General features: G+C 39.8%; 1 protein-coding gene across 1 annotated transcript in view; it reads left to right on the top strand.

Moving 5' to 3' along the window:
* The window catches only part of stk32c (serine/threonine kinase 32C), a 100,891-nt gene that overhangs the window by 72,184 nt on the left and 8,953 nt on the right, over positions 1 to 19,754 (top strand). Inside the window, exons 4-10 of the mRNA XM_028603178.1 lie at positions 4,630 to 4,803; positions 10,617 to 10,654; positions 12,051 to 12,140; positions 12,792 to 12,895; positions 13,022 to 13,138; positions 16,667 to 16,792; positions 17,106 to 17,234. Of these exons, the coding sequence (XP_028458979.1) occupies positions 4,630 to 4,803; positions 10,617 to 10,654; positions 12,051 to 12,140; positions 12,792 to 12,895; positions 13,022 to 13,138; positions 16,667 to 16,792; positions 17,106 to 17,234 (778 nt within the window). The remainder of the gene's footprint in view (positions 1 to 4,629; positions 4,804 to 10,616; positions 10,655 to 12,050; positions 12,141 to 12,791; positions 12,896 to 13,021; positions 13,139 to 16,666; positions 16,793 to 17,105; positions 17,235 to 19,754) is intronic.

Here is a 19,754-nt window from a genome sequence, read left to right as displayed (position 1 = left end):
TGTGCCGTGTCCTGCTCAGCCTCCATTAGGAATATTGATTTCAGGCCTGCATGGAACAAGGCCTTAGGAGACAGTGGAACAAATTAGCCTCTATACCCCCGGTCAGCAGTTATAACAAGCCCTGTGAGGGGGTTTAGTCTTAAATCATCCTCATAAAAGGTGAAATATGGGATCATTTCCAAAAGCACGTGAGTCTGCTTCTTTAATATAGCATTGTTTATCCACAGAACATTTTGCCCTGGATATGCAGCCTTGACGGACTTTAAGTGGAACTGCTACTGTTAAAGAAGAACTTTTTTTTGTAGGACATGGCTTTGAGAGTGCAACCTTATGAAAGCAGGCCAGTGGAGGTGTTGTGTCTTAAGGCGACTGGGTAATGGCCGATAAGAGAATACAGCATTCGCTCACGCCATTGTAGCTGGAATCCTCAGAGGAGCCTGCAAGTGTCTTGTGATTGAGTCATGCAGCCAATTCCAGCCAGCCCGTCTCGATCATCAACTTTATGTAGGCCATTGAAACTTTGCAGACCAACTTGAGCCAACAGAATCACATACTCTTGTTTCTCTTTTGCTTTTGCCTCAAAACTGTCCTCCTCTCTCGCTTTCCCTCTCTCCTCCCTGCCTCCCTGGGCTCATTTGTCATTGTGGCCTGATTATTTCAGCCTGTTCCTTGTACTCCTTCCAGCCGGCTAACCTTCCTCTCTTAGTGGCTGGGACTGCGCAGCTTAGTCCTGTCCTGGCCTTTCCACATGGCCTCCTCCTGGTTTTGGACAGTAACAGCTCTCCTTTGACGCAAGATTACTGCCAGGCATACACTCACGCTCAATGGTTTGACCCGCAACTCCTCTGTGCTCACTTTAAAGCACCACTCAATAAATTGTGCAAATTTTTCAGTATGAGGAGCAGCCGAGGGCACAAAAAAATGAGATTAGTGGTAAAACATTTTGTGTAAAGCTCTGTGCCGTAGATATAAAATAGTTAAAGCTGGACTAGTCATTATTTTTTTATATTGACAATAGCTGAAATTACTGTGTTTTATGTGAAAGGTGTTGCTCTTAGTGACACAGAAAAAAATCACTTGATTCTGCAGTTCCCCTCAGCTCTACAGTGTAAAATATTCCTTCAGCTCATTGTTTTCGGTTTACAGCCTACAACTTTACTGTTTTCAGGTTCAGTTTCACTGCTTTTATCAACCCACTGTATGCTATCTGCTCAGCACCAAACAGAGGACAGAGAAAGTAAGCAACTAGCTAGTGAACAAATGGAGCATTTAGCAGCTAAAGAGCCAAAGATTTCCCTCAGGAGTTGGTGGAAACAAACATAGAACTAAAAGCAGTGTGAATATCGGACTAACTTCTACTCAAGGCTACATCTTGCATCATATGGTAGAGAGAAACTAACAAGCAAAAACAGAAAGATGTATGTTACTTAGTACTAAGTAAACTTTGGCTAGTTTGAGATCGATTGATGCAGACCCAGATGATTGCTGGAAATGCTATTGTCTCTTCTTCCTAAAATCTTTCAGCTCATTGTTTTGGGTTTACAGCCTGCAACTTACCTAGTACTCAAGATCTCCCCGACATGTTCTACATTGAATGACTCTTCAGGAGATACATAGCTACATTCTGCATCCGTTAAAGGTGTTACAGAAGTAGCCATAATGTGATCTCTTCTTTTTCCATGATTGATGTAGACGCAAATGATTTCTGGAAATGCAAAGATACAAGTCTGCAGCTGTCCACGGAAAGCAAAATTATGCCCAAGCTTACTGGACAGGTGAACTGGGACTCTGCTTGTAGGTTAGGTTAATGATCGGTTAACGAGGGTCTGCTAGCGGTCATTAAAAAAATCTTAAATTAGCATCCATAGTCTCTGCCAAATGCTGACAAAATCATTAGCTTGAATGTAGATCACAACCTGTCACATTTCATCTCTCTCTTTCTACAGTATGTCATCACCAATGCATACTATTCACTTCAAGTAGATATTTCCTTAAATACCAGTGTCTGGAATTATTTTTTCTAACCTTAAGGGGCAGGATGAGGAGCCTGGATATCTGGAAAGAGAGTGGAACTGTCATTCCTTCGCAATAAAATGAGCCAGTTGAGGTGGTTCTGGCATCTGATTAGAATTCTTCCTTGACACCTTCCTTGTAAAGGTATTCCGGGCATGTCCATCTGGGAGGAGACCCAAATGTGGACCCTGGCATGCTGGACACATTGTATATCTTATCTGGCCTAGGAACACCTTGGTATCCCCGAGGAACATGCTGGAGGAAGTGGCAAGAGAGCAGAAAGCCTGGTCTACTTTGCTTAAGGCAAGAGTATGCTAGAAAGTTACTAGTTCGTACAACTTTATTGTCTGACCTCGACGAAAGGCAAAAGAAGGATGGGGTGAAAAGCTTGCCGTCATAGAGAGAGATGAGGCGCAATGACCCCCACAAATGGGGATAAGGACACAGACTTTCTCCCCTCAAAAGCATTCATGGTGTTGGACTTGGTTGTAGCCATGAAAGGTTGTGAAAGTAGTTGCTTGAAGAAAAAAAAAAGGAGCTTGACAGAGACTATCAGACCCTGTATACTTTCACATATCTGGGCAATCGCTACGTGAAGTGGGCATACTTTTTTTTTTTTTACGTAATTGTCTGAAGCATACTGACCAAGACCTGAATAAGTGCCAGAAAAAAGATGGGGATCGATGGATGTCCTAAAATAACCTTTAAGTAAAATGTAGTGTCCTTGAACTAATATTGTACTTGTCACTTTCCCTTGCTTTATTGTTTGAGTATTCCTTTCCACTCCCAGACAGCAGAAGAGTCTTTTATTGGATTTTAAGGACTGTTGAATTGGACCTTTGACAATTGACAATTGTTACATTGTGTTTATCTGTGTTCCCAAAAACAATTTGGGAAGAAAATAGTTTGTGTTCCCTTTCCTTCCCATCCCTGGCGAAGAGTTGACAAGGCTTGTCAGCGTCTGAGCTTTCATATGCTCCAGTTGTCGGCCCATATCTGACATCTCCTTGTCACCTCAGCAAAAGCGGGAAAGGGAGTGACAACTAGCCTGAGTGCCTGAGTCTTTCTCTTAGGAGCCAAGATATTTCGGCTGTGGATTGGGAAGACTGTTTTGTGGAAGACTTAGATAGCGAGTGCCGCCTCAGAGGAAAATCATCTGTCAACTAGATACTGGGAATCAGACCGTGACAATGAGGTGATAAAAAGGTGACAGTGAGGAATCCCTGCCAACGGCAACAACATCCCGGGGCCGGCCATCTGCTGAGGCTGCTCCGTGTTTTAACAGTGAGGCTGATCTTTGAAGGGTCGGGGCAGGTTGGTTTACTATGTCTGATGTAGGTGGCTCTACTGTCATTTCCTATTGAGTGCATGCAACAAGATTATATTGTCACAGTGGGGACAGGGTGTCTGAGAATGAACAAATGTGGGAGTCTTGTTCGAAAAAGTTTTTTGATGGTAATACAAAGCTATATGTGTTGTTTTTGTGTGTTCACTGAGTCAGTAGAGTGTGCTTTCTGCCCATTATCTATGCCATCACATAAAAGTCGAGACCATTTCATCATTTTATTAATCTACGCAGTGTTTGAGGAGAAGAGAAAGACCCAACAGTACTGCAAATGGGTTTTTTCTTCAGTGGCAGAACCACCAATCTGTTGGAAGAGATGGAATGATTTTCCCTCTGCAGAAAACTCACATAGAGAGAGGCAGTAAATTGCACCTGAATAGGACCAATCAGAATGTCCCCGAGTGTTCAGGGCCAAGCCTGAAGATACAGGGGGAACCTGCAGCTATAAAAAGAAGTAATATCGAGACTGTATCAGAGCTTTAATGGGAAAATAAAGAATTGGCTCAGTAGCAACCGCATTAAACCAAGTTTGATGGAAGAAACCACAAAGGCTCAGTTTGTTTTCCCTCCTCCTCTGGACATTGACATGGGGATACTATTAAGATATGATTCTGCCTTTTTCTTAAATGAGAAATTAGGTTCTGTTCACCCATGTGGCTAAATGTTTTGTACAGCGTCTGGGGCAGAAATTGTGGCGTGTTAAAAATCCCCACCCAGATCCCAGAGAGGCCGTGTTTTAATTTGATGTGCATGATTAGTAAGCCTGATTGACAAAAATGTTCAGCGGACCACGAGCAGCCTTCAATTGAGTCACATCATGCAAAGCTGGGCTGTTTTCAAGCTTTAACTTGACAGCCTTTTCCTCGCTTTTTGCATTTCCTTCAAAGAGATGGTATGTTATTCGGATAATGATGAGGGTTTCAATTACTGTCCAATGTGCATATTCAGAGCCTGCCAGGAAGCGCACATTCATACATAAATCAACTCAAGCATACATTGACATACATACATACGCATTTAAATCAAGGTTGCTGATTTAAAGGTATTTTTTGAGGTACAAGACAGAGACAGATTCATAAATATGGCATTTTTTCTATGTGTACCATGTAACCATTGCACATGTAATGTACTTTGTGTACTGCTTGCAAGAGCACACAAGCCCCTATACTGTACGTGTCTGTGTGCTCAGTCTTTGCTCTTTGTTTGTGTAGTGTGTGTTTTCTTTCCACACTGGACAGTGAGTGAGCACTGTGTCCACTCCCTGGTCTCAGGTACTCATTCCAGGATGAGGAGGACATGTTTATGGTGGTGGACCTCCTGCTGGGAGGAGATCTGCGCTACCACCTGCAGCAGAGCGTCCAGTTCAGCGAGGACGCGGTCAAACTCTACCTTTGTGAGATGACACTGGCGCTGGACTACCTGCAGAACCAGCACATCATCCATAGGTACACATTTATTTTTTTCGTCATCAACCTCCCTTTTAGTTCAAAGCATAGAACTTTTCCAGCATTGAAAGAACTCTGAAGATCAACTCAAGGTTGTGTCTACGGGTTTTAGTATTCAAGAGGTTTTCTTCATTGTGTTCTGCTTCTCCAGCTTGCAGCATTATTCTTGGTGATTTATGAATGTAATGGTTTACTCTTCAGACTGGAACTCAAACACCAAGTGAAAGTCCAGTGTCTTTTCTTTACACTTTACAGCATGACTTGTGCAAGTGCATTATCTCCTCTGTATTCCAGAGGGAACACTGCAGTAAGCTTTTCCTTTGTGTAAGCACTCTTAGTGTATCAAAACCACAAAGTCATTGTGGCTTTATAACTAGCTTTATATGCAGTCTTCTTGTCAACAAGACATGATAATATATATATATATATACTGTGTATATATATATATATATATATATATATATATATATATATATATATATATATTTATTAGGGCCGGGACTCAATTAAAAAAATTAATCTAATTAATTACAGGCTTTGTAATTAATTAATCGAAATTAATCACATTTTAATTCCATAAATATTTGACCTGAGAACAGTGAGAAGTAATTTTTTTCACATGGATTTTTAGTATACCATTCAATAATGACTGAATACATAAGCTTAAGCAACACAATATTGTTTATTTTTGTTCAACCAAGTCCAGCAGACCAGTGCAATTTTTGCCATTAAGTGTAGCAATAGCATATTTAGAAATATAGTACATTTCAGAAATTCAGGTAGCCTATAGGTAGGTAGACCTTATGTAAACTATGTTTTTTTAAGTAAAACACAATACTTTCAAGTACATTCAGACTTAGTTACCCTGGTCCTTAAACCAGTCATCTGGTGGAGTGTGGGTTGGGTGTGGGTCCTTGTACTCGGAGTCGGGCTAACGTCCACGCTAGCTGCTAAATGTTTTGCGTCGAAGTGACACTTGAGGCTCGATGTGCTGCGGTGATATGCGAATTCCTTGTTGCATAGTGTGCACACAACCATGCTCTAATTGACGCTTCCATCCGTTCATTTTTTATAACAAAATTTCCCATCCACGGTGCCAACCAAAGCGGTCTCGTCAGCTTCTTCGTTCATGTTCACCGTGGTTTGTTGTTGTCTGAAGCATTGACATACAGTATATAAAAGGTCTGAAGTCATGAACGCTAGTTGGTGCTCCAGTATAATCGGTCCGCCGAAACTCATCCAGTGAGAAACGTCCCGCGGTGCAAAAATAAGTGTGATTAAAATGCGTAAAAAATGTTTAACGTGTCATTTTTTGTGTAATTAATTAACGCATTAAAGTCTGTAATTAATTAATCTTAATTAACGCGTTAAAGTCCCGGCTCTAATATATATATTATCATGTCTTGTTGACAATTCTCGCCTGCTTCCACTTTGACCTTACCGGTTAGGACCACGTCCTCTCCGATGACACAACATTATTCTTCCACACGAGTGCATGGTGCCCTACAGCTCCCTATAAAGGACAGTAGAAAGGGTTGGTTGTGTTTTTATTTTTGGAAAGTGTGCCCTCTACATTTCTGGAAGTCCAAAATGAAATGAGTGAGTTAGATGTAACATAATGTAACATAAACGTAGAGATAAAATGAAAGTATTAAAAAAAAAAAAAAAATATATATATATATATATATATATATATATATATATATATATATTAGGGCTGTAAAAAATTAACGCGTTAATTTTTGCGTTTATTTTTTAATATTTAACGCGTTAAAAAAAACTAATGAAATTAACGCAGCTGTGTTTGTTTACTTCATGTGGCGACTGAGAAACGTAATACGTCTCCATAACAGCAGGCGGCGCTACTCGGTATTGTTGCCCAAGTAATGAAAACCGGCAGCTGATTGGACGAACGCGTCACATGGGTTTGTTTTCTCCGGATGTTGAGAGCTGAGAGCCAGACTGTCATGGTGGCCGTTCAGAATACGATCTCATATTGTACTAAAATAGTTCACTGAAACATGTTTCTGAAAACATTTTAAGTGAGAAATAAGCCATGCAGTTGCTGAATCTGTCTTCATTTCAGCTCAACAAAGGTCAGTTTAAAAGATTTTTGTCAGATTTTGAGAGACTAGTCACCTCATTACGCTCGCCATTTCCGGGTGAGTCCCGACTGCCCTGCCGCCGACTGAACTCTCGGCTCGTTGGAGATGAACTGCTCCTCGCCTGTAAAGTAGACGAGAGCAGGCAACAGCAGCCGGGGACGGTGACAAAAATCTGCTCTCAAGTCAGACAGTTTCTAGCTGTTTCAGCAGCCTTCAGCAGGACTAAATAAGCCAAATTGTTGCTGCTGTTGTTCTGAAAGATATTAAACATTCTCAACTTAGCAGAACCTTTCCTTGTTTGTTTATTTCTTCATATTTGCAAAGTTAAGTGATTTAGCATTTAAATATCCATTATTACAAGCTTCAGTCTCAATTTAAAAAAGCGATTAATCGCGATTAATTACAGCAAATTGTGCAGTTAATTAGTTAATTTTTTTTAATCGATTGACAGCCTTAATATATACACCACACAAGCAAAATGAGCCTTATGGAAGCACACTGTCTAATGCTTTTTTCAGTCTTGAGAGGGCTGCAGGTATCACCCAATCGGTTACTTTCCATATCTAAAGACAGCTCTAATGTTTGTTCTTGTAATTGTTACCATCCATCATCTTTAACCAGGGTGGGACTCGCTGTCCGCAGCGTTTTGTCCAAATATGCTGAGCGCAGCAGTATGCATCTGTGCAGTCCAGTAAGAAAAAGAGCCGGATCCCTGCAGACTGCTGATTTAGTACCACAGATGGTTAAAAAACAGTTTGAACCTTGTTCAAAACCTCATTTGGGCTACATTCATTCCTTCCTTCCTTCCTTCCTTCAAACAAAAGTGCACTGTTGGCATGTGTGTGTGTGGGTGTGTGTGTGTATGTTTTCTGATTTACCTACACATTTAGCACATTAACAAGAAAAAAAATACTTTATGTGTTTTACAGAATAAAAAAAATAGTCAAAAGAAGAAATTGTAAATACATAAAGAAGCATGGCATAATTGTTGAAAGACATTTTGGAAAATACACTTATTGTGTGTGTGCACCTGCATGTGTTACTATAAAGGTTCACATACTGTGTATCATAATTCTCACCAGTTCCTTATGAATTATGTAGGGCTGCCACCTCTTAGTCGATTAGTCGACTAATCTGTCGTTTTGGTCTTAGTCAACTAAGATTTCTTTAGTCGATTAGTCATTTTTTATGCTTATTCTTGCTTAATTACTTATTTCCAAGAAACTTCTGAGTACATTTATGGTAAACACAAGATTTAAAGTGGTGCTTTTGCAGGATTAATTGTGGAGAAACTCAGTTTTACAGATGGTTAATTAACTACATTTATATTGTGCTTTTCTAGTCTTAACCACCTCTCAAAGTGCACCGCTCTGTCAATTAACTCAACTAATCGATTAGTCGACAAAATCGTAGAAGTGTTAGTCAACTAAGAATTTCTTTAGTCGAGGACAGCCCTAGAATTATGTAACATCACAAGCGTGTGTTTTCAAAGAGTCACACCAGGGTTCTTCAACGTTTTTTAATCCAAGGACCCCTTAACTGAAAGACAGACAAAGCAGGGACACCCTACTACATATATTGTAAAAAAAAAAAATTTACATAATGAACTGGGCCTACAATAAAGCGTAGGGCGGCCTAAAGCCTTTATACCTTTTTAGTACCTTAGTGACTACTTTACCTATAGGCCAGTAAGCCTATCATTAATGGGGATTTATATTTAAATTTTTGAAAAAACTTTCTAACAATAATTTGGAGGCCCCCCTGCAGTGACTCTGAGCACCCCCTAGGGGTTCCAGACCCCCTGTTGAAGACCCCTGGACTACACGACAGATGGTCAGTCTTATTTTTCCAAGTCTAGTTGACAAAGACTTCAGACTTCAGAACTTGCATTAGTACTGTAGGTAGGTGACAGATGCTGCTTATATCTGTGTTTTTTTTTTTTTTTTTTCACCCTCTCCTTGACAATAACTGTTTTGCCTTTGACACAATTGTGTCTGCTCTCAGAGCCGTAATCCAATCCTTGGGTATCCATCGCCGTCCCCAGCTCTACAATTTGGTTCCACCCTGTAAGTTTTTGACAGGGGAATACTATACAATTATTTTGTTGCACCAACTGAAGGAAGAAGGGTCTCTGGTCTCCTAGCAACAGTCAGCTGCTGCCATGCCCAAGGAGGTAAAATTGTTCCGAGGAGAAGAAGGGAAGTAAAAGTGGAGAGTCTCTTTTTCCTTTCTCCTCTGCTCTCTTCTGTTTCCTCTCTGCGCAGACCACCAGGGTGCTTCATTTGTCTTCATCATACACTTTACATGTTGAAGCTGCTCAAACAGGAGGTTTGTTCCTGTACAAAATAGCAATTTACTTTCCATGTTGGATTGGTGTTTCTGTGATTGCTGCAAAATGAATGAAACGTTAAGTGAATTTTCTACATCAAACAAAATGGCACGGTTCTGTAGCTGGCACTCGTATCAGGATTCCTCCTGTGAGCATGTAAGCATTTCCCTCCAGCCTTGTACTGCTGGATCAGAACCCCCTACCACTGCCTCCACCACTCCCCTCTAAGAATTTTGGCAGATGATTTTAGCATCAGTTTAGCGTTGCATTGCCACTGTGAGCAAATGCGTCCTATGGGAAGTGTAGATGCTCTCTGTGGACCGTGTGTATTCTCCAAACCAGCGTGACATGCAGTATAATTAAATAAGCTGTGTGTGCTTCGTTAATTGCCTGCGGAGGGCTTAGAAGGACTGGGAAATGTCGAGATGTGTAAGTGTGTGCATGGGTGTGAGTGTGTGCCTGGATGTGTTCGTCCATTGCAGGGGTGCCCAGTGTAATAAGCATGTGCAGGCAAACCTGTGAGAGCCTCCAGGGGAATCGGTGATGGTTGTGTTCTCATGCACTCTGGCAATGTTTGAAATGCAGGAAATTGAAATTTTCTCCTTGTCCTTCTCTCACTGAGACACACAAACACACACATACATTTAAGATGTTGCACCAACATGTACAGTAATTCACACATGCATCAGCCAACACCTGCAGACTTTCACATCCACACATACTATACACATCTAATCCCAGTCTTTTCTAGCTGACTACAAACGTTAGGATTTGAGGCTCTGTTACAGTGTGTGCTTATGATTTAACTGAGAATTATACAACAAAACAAGTTAAATTATCCCAAGCTAGATTTTTATGCTTGGCTGAGGTGGAAAAGTTGATATATTGATAAAAACAAAATGCAGCAAATGAAAAATGGAATGGAAAACCGAAATGGAAACAGACTTAGTAAATAAATCATGATGTACATGAAGCATGCAACTTAAATGTCTGCTGAAGAGATGAAAAATAGCAACAATTAAAAACAAATCTACATGGACTGATTTCCATTGCGTTTTCTACAATGTTTTCCATTCACCATTTTGAGGTTTGACTGGCACACTTTCAATTATGTAATCTTGTTGCTCTTTCTTGTTCTGGCACCTGACTGTATGTGTATGTATCTTGATCTTGACCAACTACTAATATCATCATTACAGTAGTGAATGGAAATGTATATTAATTTGGTTGCAATTTGCGCTGCATTTGGATGGAAATCTGACTCATGTTTGTGATTTCTATGACCGTGGGAATGCATAAAATGAGGTTGTTTTTCTGTATTAATGTTATTTATATGGCAAATCTTTTTTGATATGTGTGTCTGTTATTGTCTCCTTTAGAGATGTCAAGCCAGACAATATCCTGTTGGATGAGCAAGGTAAGGATGTGAACTGTTTGCTTTGTGTGTGTGTGTGTGTGTGTGTGTGTGTGTGTGTGTGTGTGTGTGTGTGTGTGTGTGTGTGTGTGTGTGTGTGTGTGTGTGTGTGTGTGTGTGTGTGTGTGTGTGTGTGTGTGTGCAGCAGACATGGGTTAAATAATACTATAATAATATATTTTAGCCTACTTGGATGGGAAGGGGAAAATAAACTGTCAAATATCTTTCTTAGAACTGGTTTAATGAATACTTGTCTGATAGAACACAGCCATCTGTACTCTACTGATGGTCTCAACTTCAACCCCCCTTTTAATAATCAAGGGCTACCACAAGGTTCTGTGCTCAGTCCATTATTATTCACAATCATAAACATAACAATTTGTATTACTCCAACAGAGACTTATGATTTTTTTATGGCTCTTCTCCACCTCAGTCCATGTCTAGATTATAGTGTGCTTTTAACGTTCTTTAGACATCCTAAAACTTGTACTAAATGCTGATGAGACAAAATGTGTTTTATTCTGAAGAACCCACAATTTACTACAAGACAGGTAGTCAATATGCATTGCACCTTAAAACAACTTGATGCAGTTTACCACTGTGTCATTTCCCAATCACCATCACTGTATCATTTTAGTTTTTAAATTTCTAATACTAAAGCTGCCTCAGTATTCACATCTATTATTGAGTTTAAAACTACTGTTCATCAGAGCAGATCCCAGAACTGGTTAACTCCTGATACCCGTCCAGTAAATACTGAACTTGGGAGCCTTCCAGTTTTTTACCCAATATAAATGGAATGAATTACACAGTACTCCTCATCCCATTGGATTAAATTAAACTTGCAATTTTGGATCTGTTATTGTTTCTGATCTGGATGAATTTGCTTTTGTGTGTCTGGCTGTCTGTCTCCTTTCTAATTTATTCTGCTGTAATCCAATTTTCTTGCAAAAGAGATCTTGATCTAAATTAGATAAAGGTTGTATATAAATGTGTCCATAATGCATTTGCGCTCGTCTAAAGCATTTTTTCAGTTTAAGTTCTGATATTTACCTGTAAGTGTATAGTCATTTTTCTAAGTGTCTTTGTGATCAGGGAAAAGTGGAAATTACTTAACAGCCAAAACCTTTTAAGTGCACAGATACAGGCAGCAGTGCGATTGAGCATATCATCATGACACAAATAGGACACAAAAATGATCCTGCAGTCCCAGAGGTAAAAAGGTCAGAGGAGTCAGCAACAGTTGTCTGACACACAAAACCACTGAATTGTCAACTGTTGTGGTCATTAATTTCATTTTCTTTTTACACATTGAAATGTTTCCTTTGCATGTGATCAGAGACATTTTTCTTTTTTTTTAAATACCAAAGTTTGGATGGATTTGGTTGCTTCTTCCCAGGTCACGCCCACCTGACGGACTTCAACATAGCAACGATAATAAAGGATGGAGAAAGAGCCACAGCCTTAGCTGGAACCAAGCCCTACATGGGTAAATTTGCTCTGCTGCTGCATCACAACCATCTTGTCAACCACATCATCATGTTTTGTGCAAATAAATAAATCCTTAATGGACAAAAAGAAGGTTATAAGAAAAAGTTTGTTGTATTTTGGCGTAGGAGAATTAAGATATGTTACATTTAAAATAAATAGGCTGATAAAAAAGAATGGCTTCTGTGACCGTAAACTGTAGTCTGAAATGCTCAAATTCACCTTTAGAAGAGAGAGTTTACTGTAGTTGATTTGCACAAACTCCTTCTGACATTGTAGATAAAGACTTCAGTAAGATGTGACTAGTTAATTTTAAGTATGAGACAAGCTTACAGTAGATACACTGTGTTCCAATTAGATACTGCTGCTTAAAGGTGCTAGACTCTGCTGATTGAACATATTTTTACTCGCTCATCATCACTAAAGAGGCACTTGTGTGAATTAAATGATAGGAATTACAGATCTTGTGCTTATTTGTGAAAGCTGAGGCAAAAAATGTCCCATCTGGTCTTGTGATTACTCTGCACAGCTGATGGAAAATGAACCGTTTCTGTTGACATTTTGCAAAGGAGCACTTTTTTTACCACATGTACAGGCAGTGGTTTGAAAAGCTTTTTTTGCTCCAGAAGTGCAACTGTGTTTTTGCTTTCAGCCCCAGAGATCTTCCAGTCCTTTGTAAGTGGAGGGACTGGCTACGCCTATGAAGTAGACTGGTGGTCACTAGGGGTGACAATCTTCGAAGTGCTGCGTGGATGGGTAAGGCACAATGGGAAATTGAGTTTTTATGTTATTAAGTTGCAAGACTAAACTTGCCTCCATTGATCACCTCCTCTTTCTCATTTGTCTATTTTCCCTCCTTTTGTCATCCTGTTTCCATACCAGAGGCCCTATGACATCCATGCCAGTAACTCTGTGGAGTCCCTGATGCAGCTCTTCAGTACAGTCAGTGTCCAGTACAGCCCGGCCTGGCCCAAGGACCTGGTTTCCCTCTTAAGGAAGGTGAGCCAGACACAGTGGGGTATCATTTACTTTCAGCTCTTTTAATTTAAAAAGTTGGATTTACGTCAGAATTTAAAACGTGGAAAAACAAATTCCACTGAGAGATAACTAAAAGGAAATTAGGGCAATGGAAGAGGTTTTGAGTTTTTACGTTGCCATTACAAGTTGTAGATGTCTTTAGATAAGGAAGAACTGCTTAGATGTAATGAACACAAAAGGCGATGTCGGTCACTTCTTTTTTATGTCGGTCACTTCTTTTTTACTTCTTTTTTTTTTTTTTTTTTTTTATGACCGTGCGGATGCGTTGACTTCTTTTGAGTTACTCTTACTGTTTTTGTGTCCTGTTTCTTCTTGATCTGTGGTATTGTGCGGTAGGTTTGAAAATGTTGATATTTTTACAAATGTGCATGTCATTAGGTGACTAAAGTGGACTTATTTTACTCCAAATCACATTTATAAAAAAAAATGTTTGCACTGAAACAATTTAGCTGATTAATTGATCAGTCTAATCAACTGATCAATTAATCGGCTAAATCATTGCAACTATTTTGATAATAAAAATCTTTTTTAAATTTTTTTAACAAAAATCCCATACTTATGTTATAGTAAATTATATGTCTTTGGATTTTAACTATTAGTCGGACAAAACAAGCAACTTGAAGACATCACCTTGGACTTTAGGAAGTTGTGATGAAGATTTACATTTTTTTTTGACGTTTAATCAATCAAGAAAATAATCTTCAGATCAATTGGTAATGAAAATAATCATGTTTTTTAGAGTTATAAATGTGGGTTGGTAAAACCTGAATATACTGTAAATATATATAAAAAAGTAAAGTCATGAAATAATGAAGGATTGTAGATGCACTATATCCTAATTTAATGAGGTTACATTTTTAAGTAAATTGAACCCTGGCCCATCTGCCTGGACACAGATGGTCTTCCCTGGAAAGGAGTGCGAGGGAAGAAGAGCAGGGATATAGAGGTGATATTGGGGTGCATATTGAGGGAAAAAATGCAGGTACTGTAGGGGGCTAGAGCTGGAGGGAGGGAGGATGAGCCGAGACCCTTAGGGAAAAGGAGGAGAAAAATGACAGATGGGAATCTGAGGGATGGAAGCACAGAAACAGAGCAAGTGGGTGAGAGTAGAGGCAGTGTGTCTGTGTGTGTCCACCAGTGTGTTGATGCTGATAATATTCATCATTAGTAGTTTAACCTCATATTAACACTCAAAACGATCTTTTCCTACAAGTGAAAATCTGCCAGTTGGATGAGATAATTCCCTTTGCGTCAAATGGAAATAAAACTGCTTTCTCACATTTTCTCTGTAATAATAGTCTACCTTATTTTTAATCATTTGATTTCAGAGTGAATACAAAAGAAACGTAGGTTGTTAAGAAGGATTTTTTTTTTGGTAGAGTGTAAGTGCCCAAGTGCATGCATGTGTTCTGTGTCTGAGTAACCTGGACGGAGCGTTGGTCTCTTCCGCTCTGCTGCTGATCAATTACCATGTCTGGACTCCACCGAGACGGACGTAACTGGCCCTGCAGGAGAAAACCGAATCAACCTGTGACCAACGGAAGAAAATAAAGCACAGGGAGAGAGTTAACATGACAACAAAAGCCACATCCCATTATTGTTTCCAGTGTTTACCCTAAGGAGAAACATGAAGCAGATGGTATTCCTTTAAAAACACGACCAGTTTTTATTTCCTCCCTGGACTAAGTGACTCCACTCATGTGTGGCGTTCATCTGTCTTGATCGGTGAAACAATTTTAATTCAAATCTGACCAGTGGCTGATTTTATTAGCAGCGCCCCCCTGTTGGTTACTAACGGTACATCAGTAAGGGTTGAATTTATCTGGTGTTCCTGTATTCCTGTTTGGATAGACAGATATTAAATAAACAACTATTTGTGGAATAAATAATCACATTTTACAATTGTATAAGATAATAAATATGTTATGATAGTGTCCCTCTAAGCTTGCAAGCCCAACAACTGCTACGAAATTTAGCCAGTTAGCTCCTGTTAGCTAGAGCGACATTTTGAATCGGCCAACTAGCTGCTGCAGTAAATAAACACAGTAAACAGACGCAATAAGTAAACCTTTGGCTTTTAAAGGTCCCATAGCATGAAAACGTCACTTTATGAGGTTTTTTAACATTAATGTAACTTCCCCTAGCCTGGCTATGGTCCCCCAGTGGCTAGAAATGGCAATAGGTGTAAACCGAGGGTATCCTGCTCTGAAAATGAAAGCTCAGATGGGCCGATCAGGTTACCTCCCCTTTCTCTGTTTTGCCCACCCAGAGAATTTGGCCCGCCCATGAGAAAGATAGAGACATCATGGCTTGCAAACGAGCGAAGCATGGCAGTTGGTCAAGGCCACACCCCCACCCTCCACCTTGCTCCCCCCTCTCTCCTCCTCAATAGCATTTAAAGCTACAGACACAGAAATGGCACATCCTAAGGAAAGCTTGTTGTGGGACTGGCTCTAGTGGCTGTAATTCTGCACCAAGGCTGAATTTCGGGAAAGAGACTTCAGATACAGTATAAGGGGACCACTGAGGCCTATATAAAAGCATCCAAAAAGCAGCAGGTCATAGGAGCTTTAAGAGTTAGCTTAAGGCTGCACATGCTACCTACCTAGTCAGCTAACTAGCTAGGCAGAGTTGCGAGAATGGCTTATTTCTCAGCATCAAGGAGAAGAGATAAGTGTTGGAAGCAGCAGCATACTGGTTATCTTGGCAGAATTTTTACTCTGAGGATGTTGCTCGGAGAAAGACACACAACTCTTAAGACTCTGATGCCCTTATAGCCAACAGGAGCTAGCTAACACAGTTAACACTGGCTGTTTACTTTAATGCTGATTCCATCCAATCCAAGCTCACAACCCCGCGTAGCTTGTTAGCAGGCTAGGTAGGTAGCGTTCATAGTTATGGTAAACTAGATTAAAGCGAAGGTTACTTAATGTGTGTACTGGTTTGAATTACAACAGCAGGCTTGCAATAGTTGAGTCATTTATAATGCTTTTTTTATTTATTGAATTTTGAACACTTGGGGCTTCATGTTATGACCATGCTAAAAACAAATTTCAAATAAAAAACAATGAAAAGAATTGTCTATAAAAAATATATATCTCCAGTTCCTAACGAAAATATGGCAGTATTAGCACAAAGTCTGATTTAAAAATTTTAAACATCAAATGTGGAAGTTTTTTATGTGAAGATAGTCTAGATAGGAGGCCAGGAAGGATTACAAATTTAACAGAATATTTTTGGCTCCTTGTTATGTTCATTTCACCTAGCCCACATCTTTTTTTGTGAACTGCTCTTGGAAACTGCACAATAAAAAGAAAAGAAACGAATTGATTTCAGTTTTTTACCCGCAATTTGTCGAGTTTATTTCAGCTCCCAGGGAGAAGAGTCTGGCTGTGAGTGAGGAAAGAAGTTGTGAAGGTGATATTACAACTCGGAAGGTGACATGATGTAGATGACATTGCTGCGTGTGTGTTTGTCCTGTCCTTCCAGCTACTGACAGTGAATCCAGAGCATCGTTTCTCCAGCCTGTCTGACATGCAGACATCTCCCTACCTCGCTGACGTCAACTGGGACGCCGTGTACGGGAAGAAGATGGAGGCTGGATTTGTTCCTAATGTTAGTGTGAACACACACAAACACTTAGAAGCACACACCAGCACTCCATCATGTTTGCTGATTGTAATGAGTATGTGTAGCAACTAAATCATGCAAACGAAACTAAATGTAGCGTCCTCATGTTACAGTATTTCACTATAGTGTGTGTACACAAAGACTTAAAGTACATTAGTGCGTGCATAGGAGTGCGTTCATTTGTGTTAGCTCAGTGTGCACAATGCATTTGTGTGCTCTGTGTAATTGCAGCTGACTTATGACCATGAGTGTAAGTGTTTGTGTTTCTATTTATCTCATGTGCATCAACCTCCTACAGAAAGGGCGGCTCCACTGCGACCCCACCTTTGAGCTGGAAGAGATGATCCTGGAGTCACGTCCCCTTCACAAGAAGAAGAAGAGGCTGGCCAAGAATCGGTCTCGGGACAACAGCAAGGATTCACAGTCTGTGAGTGACGTTGTGCCTCTGCACAGAGCGGCTGGTTATACTCAAGTTGTCTGGATATAATAACAGTGCCTACCTGTAGTGCCTCTGAGCTCATCACCTTTTGGTTTGGTTTGCTTTATTGACAACACTTAATTTCAATTTAGAATTTTAAAATAAATCATATCAGACTTGATTTGATGTTTTCACAATCCAGCAATCTTTACCAAGATGGAGACAGGTAGTCTGTGTTGGGCCAAATAAATATATAACAAAGAACTGAGAAAATTGTTTGAATTGAATCAGACAGTCAATAAAAAAACAAGATGTTAACAAGGTAGGGGCTATTCTAGAAACACCTTAAAAACTATATGAGCGCCCTATGTGTACATGCATGTGTGTCTCTTTAAAGAATATTTAAAAAGAGAGAGAGAACTCCTCAGATTAGCTAATAATATCCACCATCCTTAATATTTTTGCTTTAGATACAAGAGATAAAATAGTGAAATGCATAAACCCCAGCATTATAGCATTATGCTCTGTTGAGGAGGAGGATTTAAGGACCGCCAGGATGAAGGTGGAATTCAAGATGTCACTGCATCTGGTAAAATGCTGGTACTCCCTTTGATGACAGAAAGTGCTATTTTTAGCTTTTGTTACATTTAAAAGGCCTATTTGCCATTACACAATGCTATGATTTGCTGTTTCCCTTTGCAGCCTTGTGCAGATCAGGTTAATGTTATTTTCAGTATGTAGGTGCTAAAAGCTAATATTTATGAAGAGGACACCAGCAGCACACGCACATGTGTCTGAGCAAATTATAACCTGCCGCATAGGGCTGTTACTCATAGATAGATACTGTACAACTGAAGAGGCAGGGCCGGTCTTGGATAACAATGCTGCTCAGGTTTACCTCGGTCTCCGGTCTGTCAGTTGCCGTCAAAGCTGCATATTTTTAGATTGAAAGTGAGCCAAACCCCAGCATCTTTTCTTTCCTCAGCTGTTGTGAATTATCTCAGCTCAGCAGACAAAATGAATAACTAATTGTGCTAGGGAATATAAAGAGAGACTTGCTGTAAAAGAATGTAAGTGCGCTTAATTAGTTGCATTTTATGAGATCATAAATATTCCCAAAAGGCAATAGTCTCCCCTTTACTGTCATACTGTATAATTTGCTCCAAACATCCTCTCTCCTGAACAGGGGGAAAATACAAATATTACCATTGTTATTATTAAAGCCAAAATTATTATATTAAAACAAAAGGATTTTGAAATTTAAGAATTAGTTTTTTGGGAAATACACTTTTTTGCAGCCTTTTAGCTTAGCTAGGCATAAAAAGACGTTTGTTAACGCCTTACAGAAAACAAAGTTTTGAAATGATGATTCACCCTTTTACAAGGGGTTATGTATCAGACTATGTCTTGGCTGGGAGCTGTACGTTCCTGGAGTCTCCGCTGGTTGCCTTCAATGACTTGTTGATTAATTGTAAATTGTTATTTTAAAACTTCGGGTAAAAAAATATAGCAAGATACTCATTGGAGCAACCCGATAGCCGAGTGGTTAGGGCGCGTACCACATGAGTCCACGGTTCAATTTCTGACTGGCCGGACCGTTTGCTGCATGTCATTTCCCTGCTCTGTTTCCCCACATTTCCTCACTGCTAATACTATCAAATAAAGGGATAGAATGCCCAAAAAATAATCTTTAAGAAAAATAGATAGGAAGATACCTTGTAGGTGAGCTTTAGGGGTGCTGGTAGGTGTTACCTTTGGACAGAGCCAGGCTAGCGGTTTCCCTCTGTTTTCGGTCTTTATGCTAAACTAAAATGATCAGCTGCTACATTACCATAAAGACGCGAGAGCCGTATCTATCTTCTCATCTAACTCTCAGCAAATAAGCGTGTTTCCAAAGATTTCAAACCTCGCTTCTGATATTTTATAGCTTAATCGATAACTAAATTAATGGTTAGCTCTAGTCTTAACATGTACTTCTTTTTTTTTTATAGACTCCAGAACAAGGGGGACAAATATTTCAGTAACAGTGTAAATGTTCTAAAACAAACTATTAAAGATGTCAGTAAATTACAGATTTGTGTAGAAATGGTTGACAAAATGAAAAGATGATAAAGCCTGGGTCTGTCCTGATGTGCACTGTGTATACTGAGACCAGAATAATATACTGCACTGGACTCTCTTTGTCTCTTCTGCTTGTTAGGTTTGATTGAGACATTATTTGCCACAGACAGGAGATATTCTCTCTGTATTCATGAGAAACAGCCTGTTCCCATCAGTCAGTCAACATGACATCAGTGTCATTAACGTCAGTTGTGTGTGTGTGTGTGTGTGTGTGTGTGTGTGTGTGTGTGTGTGTGTGTGTGTGTGTGTGTGTGCGCGCGCGTCACCATGTGTTATCCGCGCCAATCAGCGTGTGCAAGGAGTGTGTATCTCTAACAATTGCAGGGTTATGAGACTTGGTGTCTGTACGTGTGTGAGTGTGTTTGCTCGTGTGTTTGCTCGTGTGTGCCCATACTCTGTTATTACCAA

The sequence above is a fragment of the Perca flavescens genome, chromosome 17, assembly GCF_004354835.1.
Source record: "Perca flavescens isolate YP-PL-M2 chromosome 17, PFLA_1.0, whole genome shotgun sequence".
NCBI lineage: Eukaryota > Metazoa > Chordata > Actinopteri > Perciformes > Percidae > Perca > Perca flavescens.
Note: the sequence above shows the minus strand (reverse complement) of the source record. Positions and strands in the feature narration are given on the sequence as shown.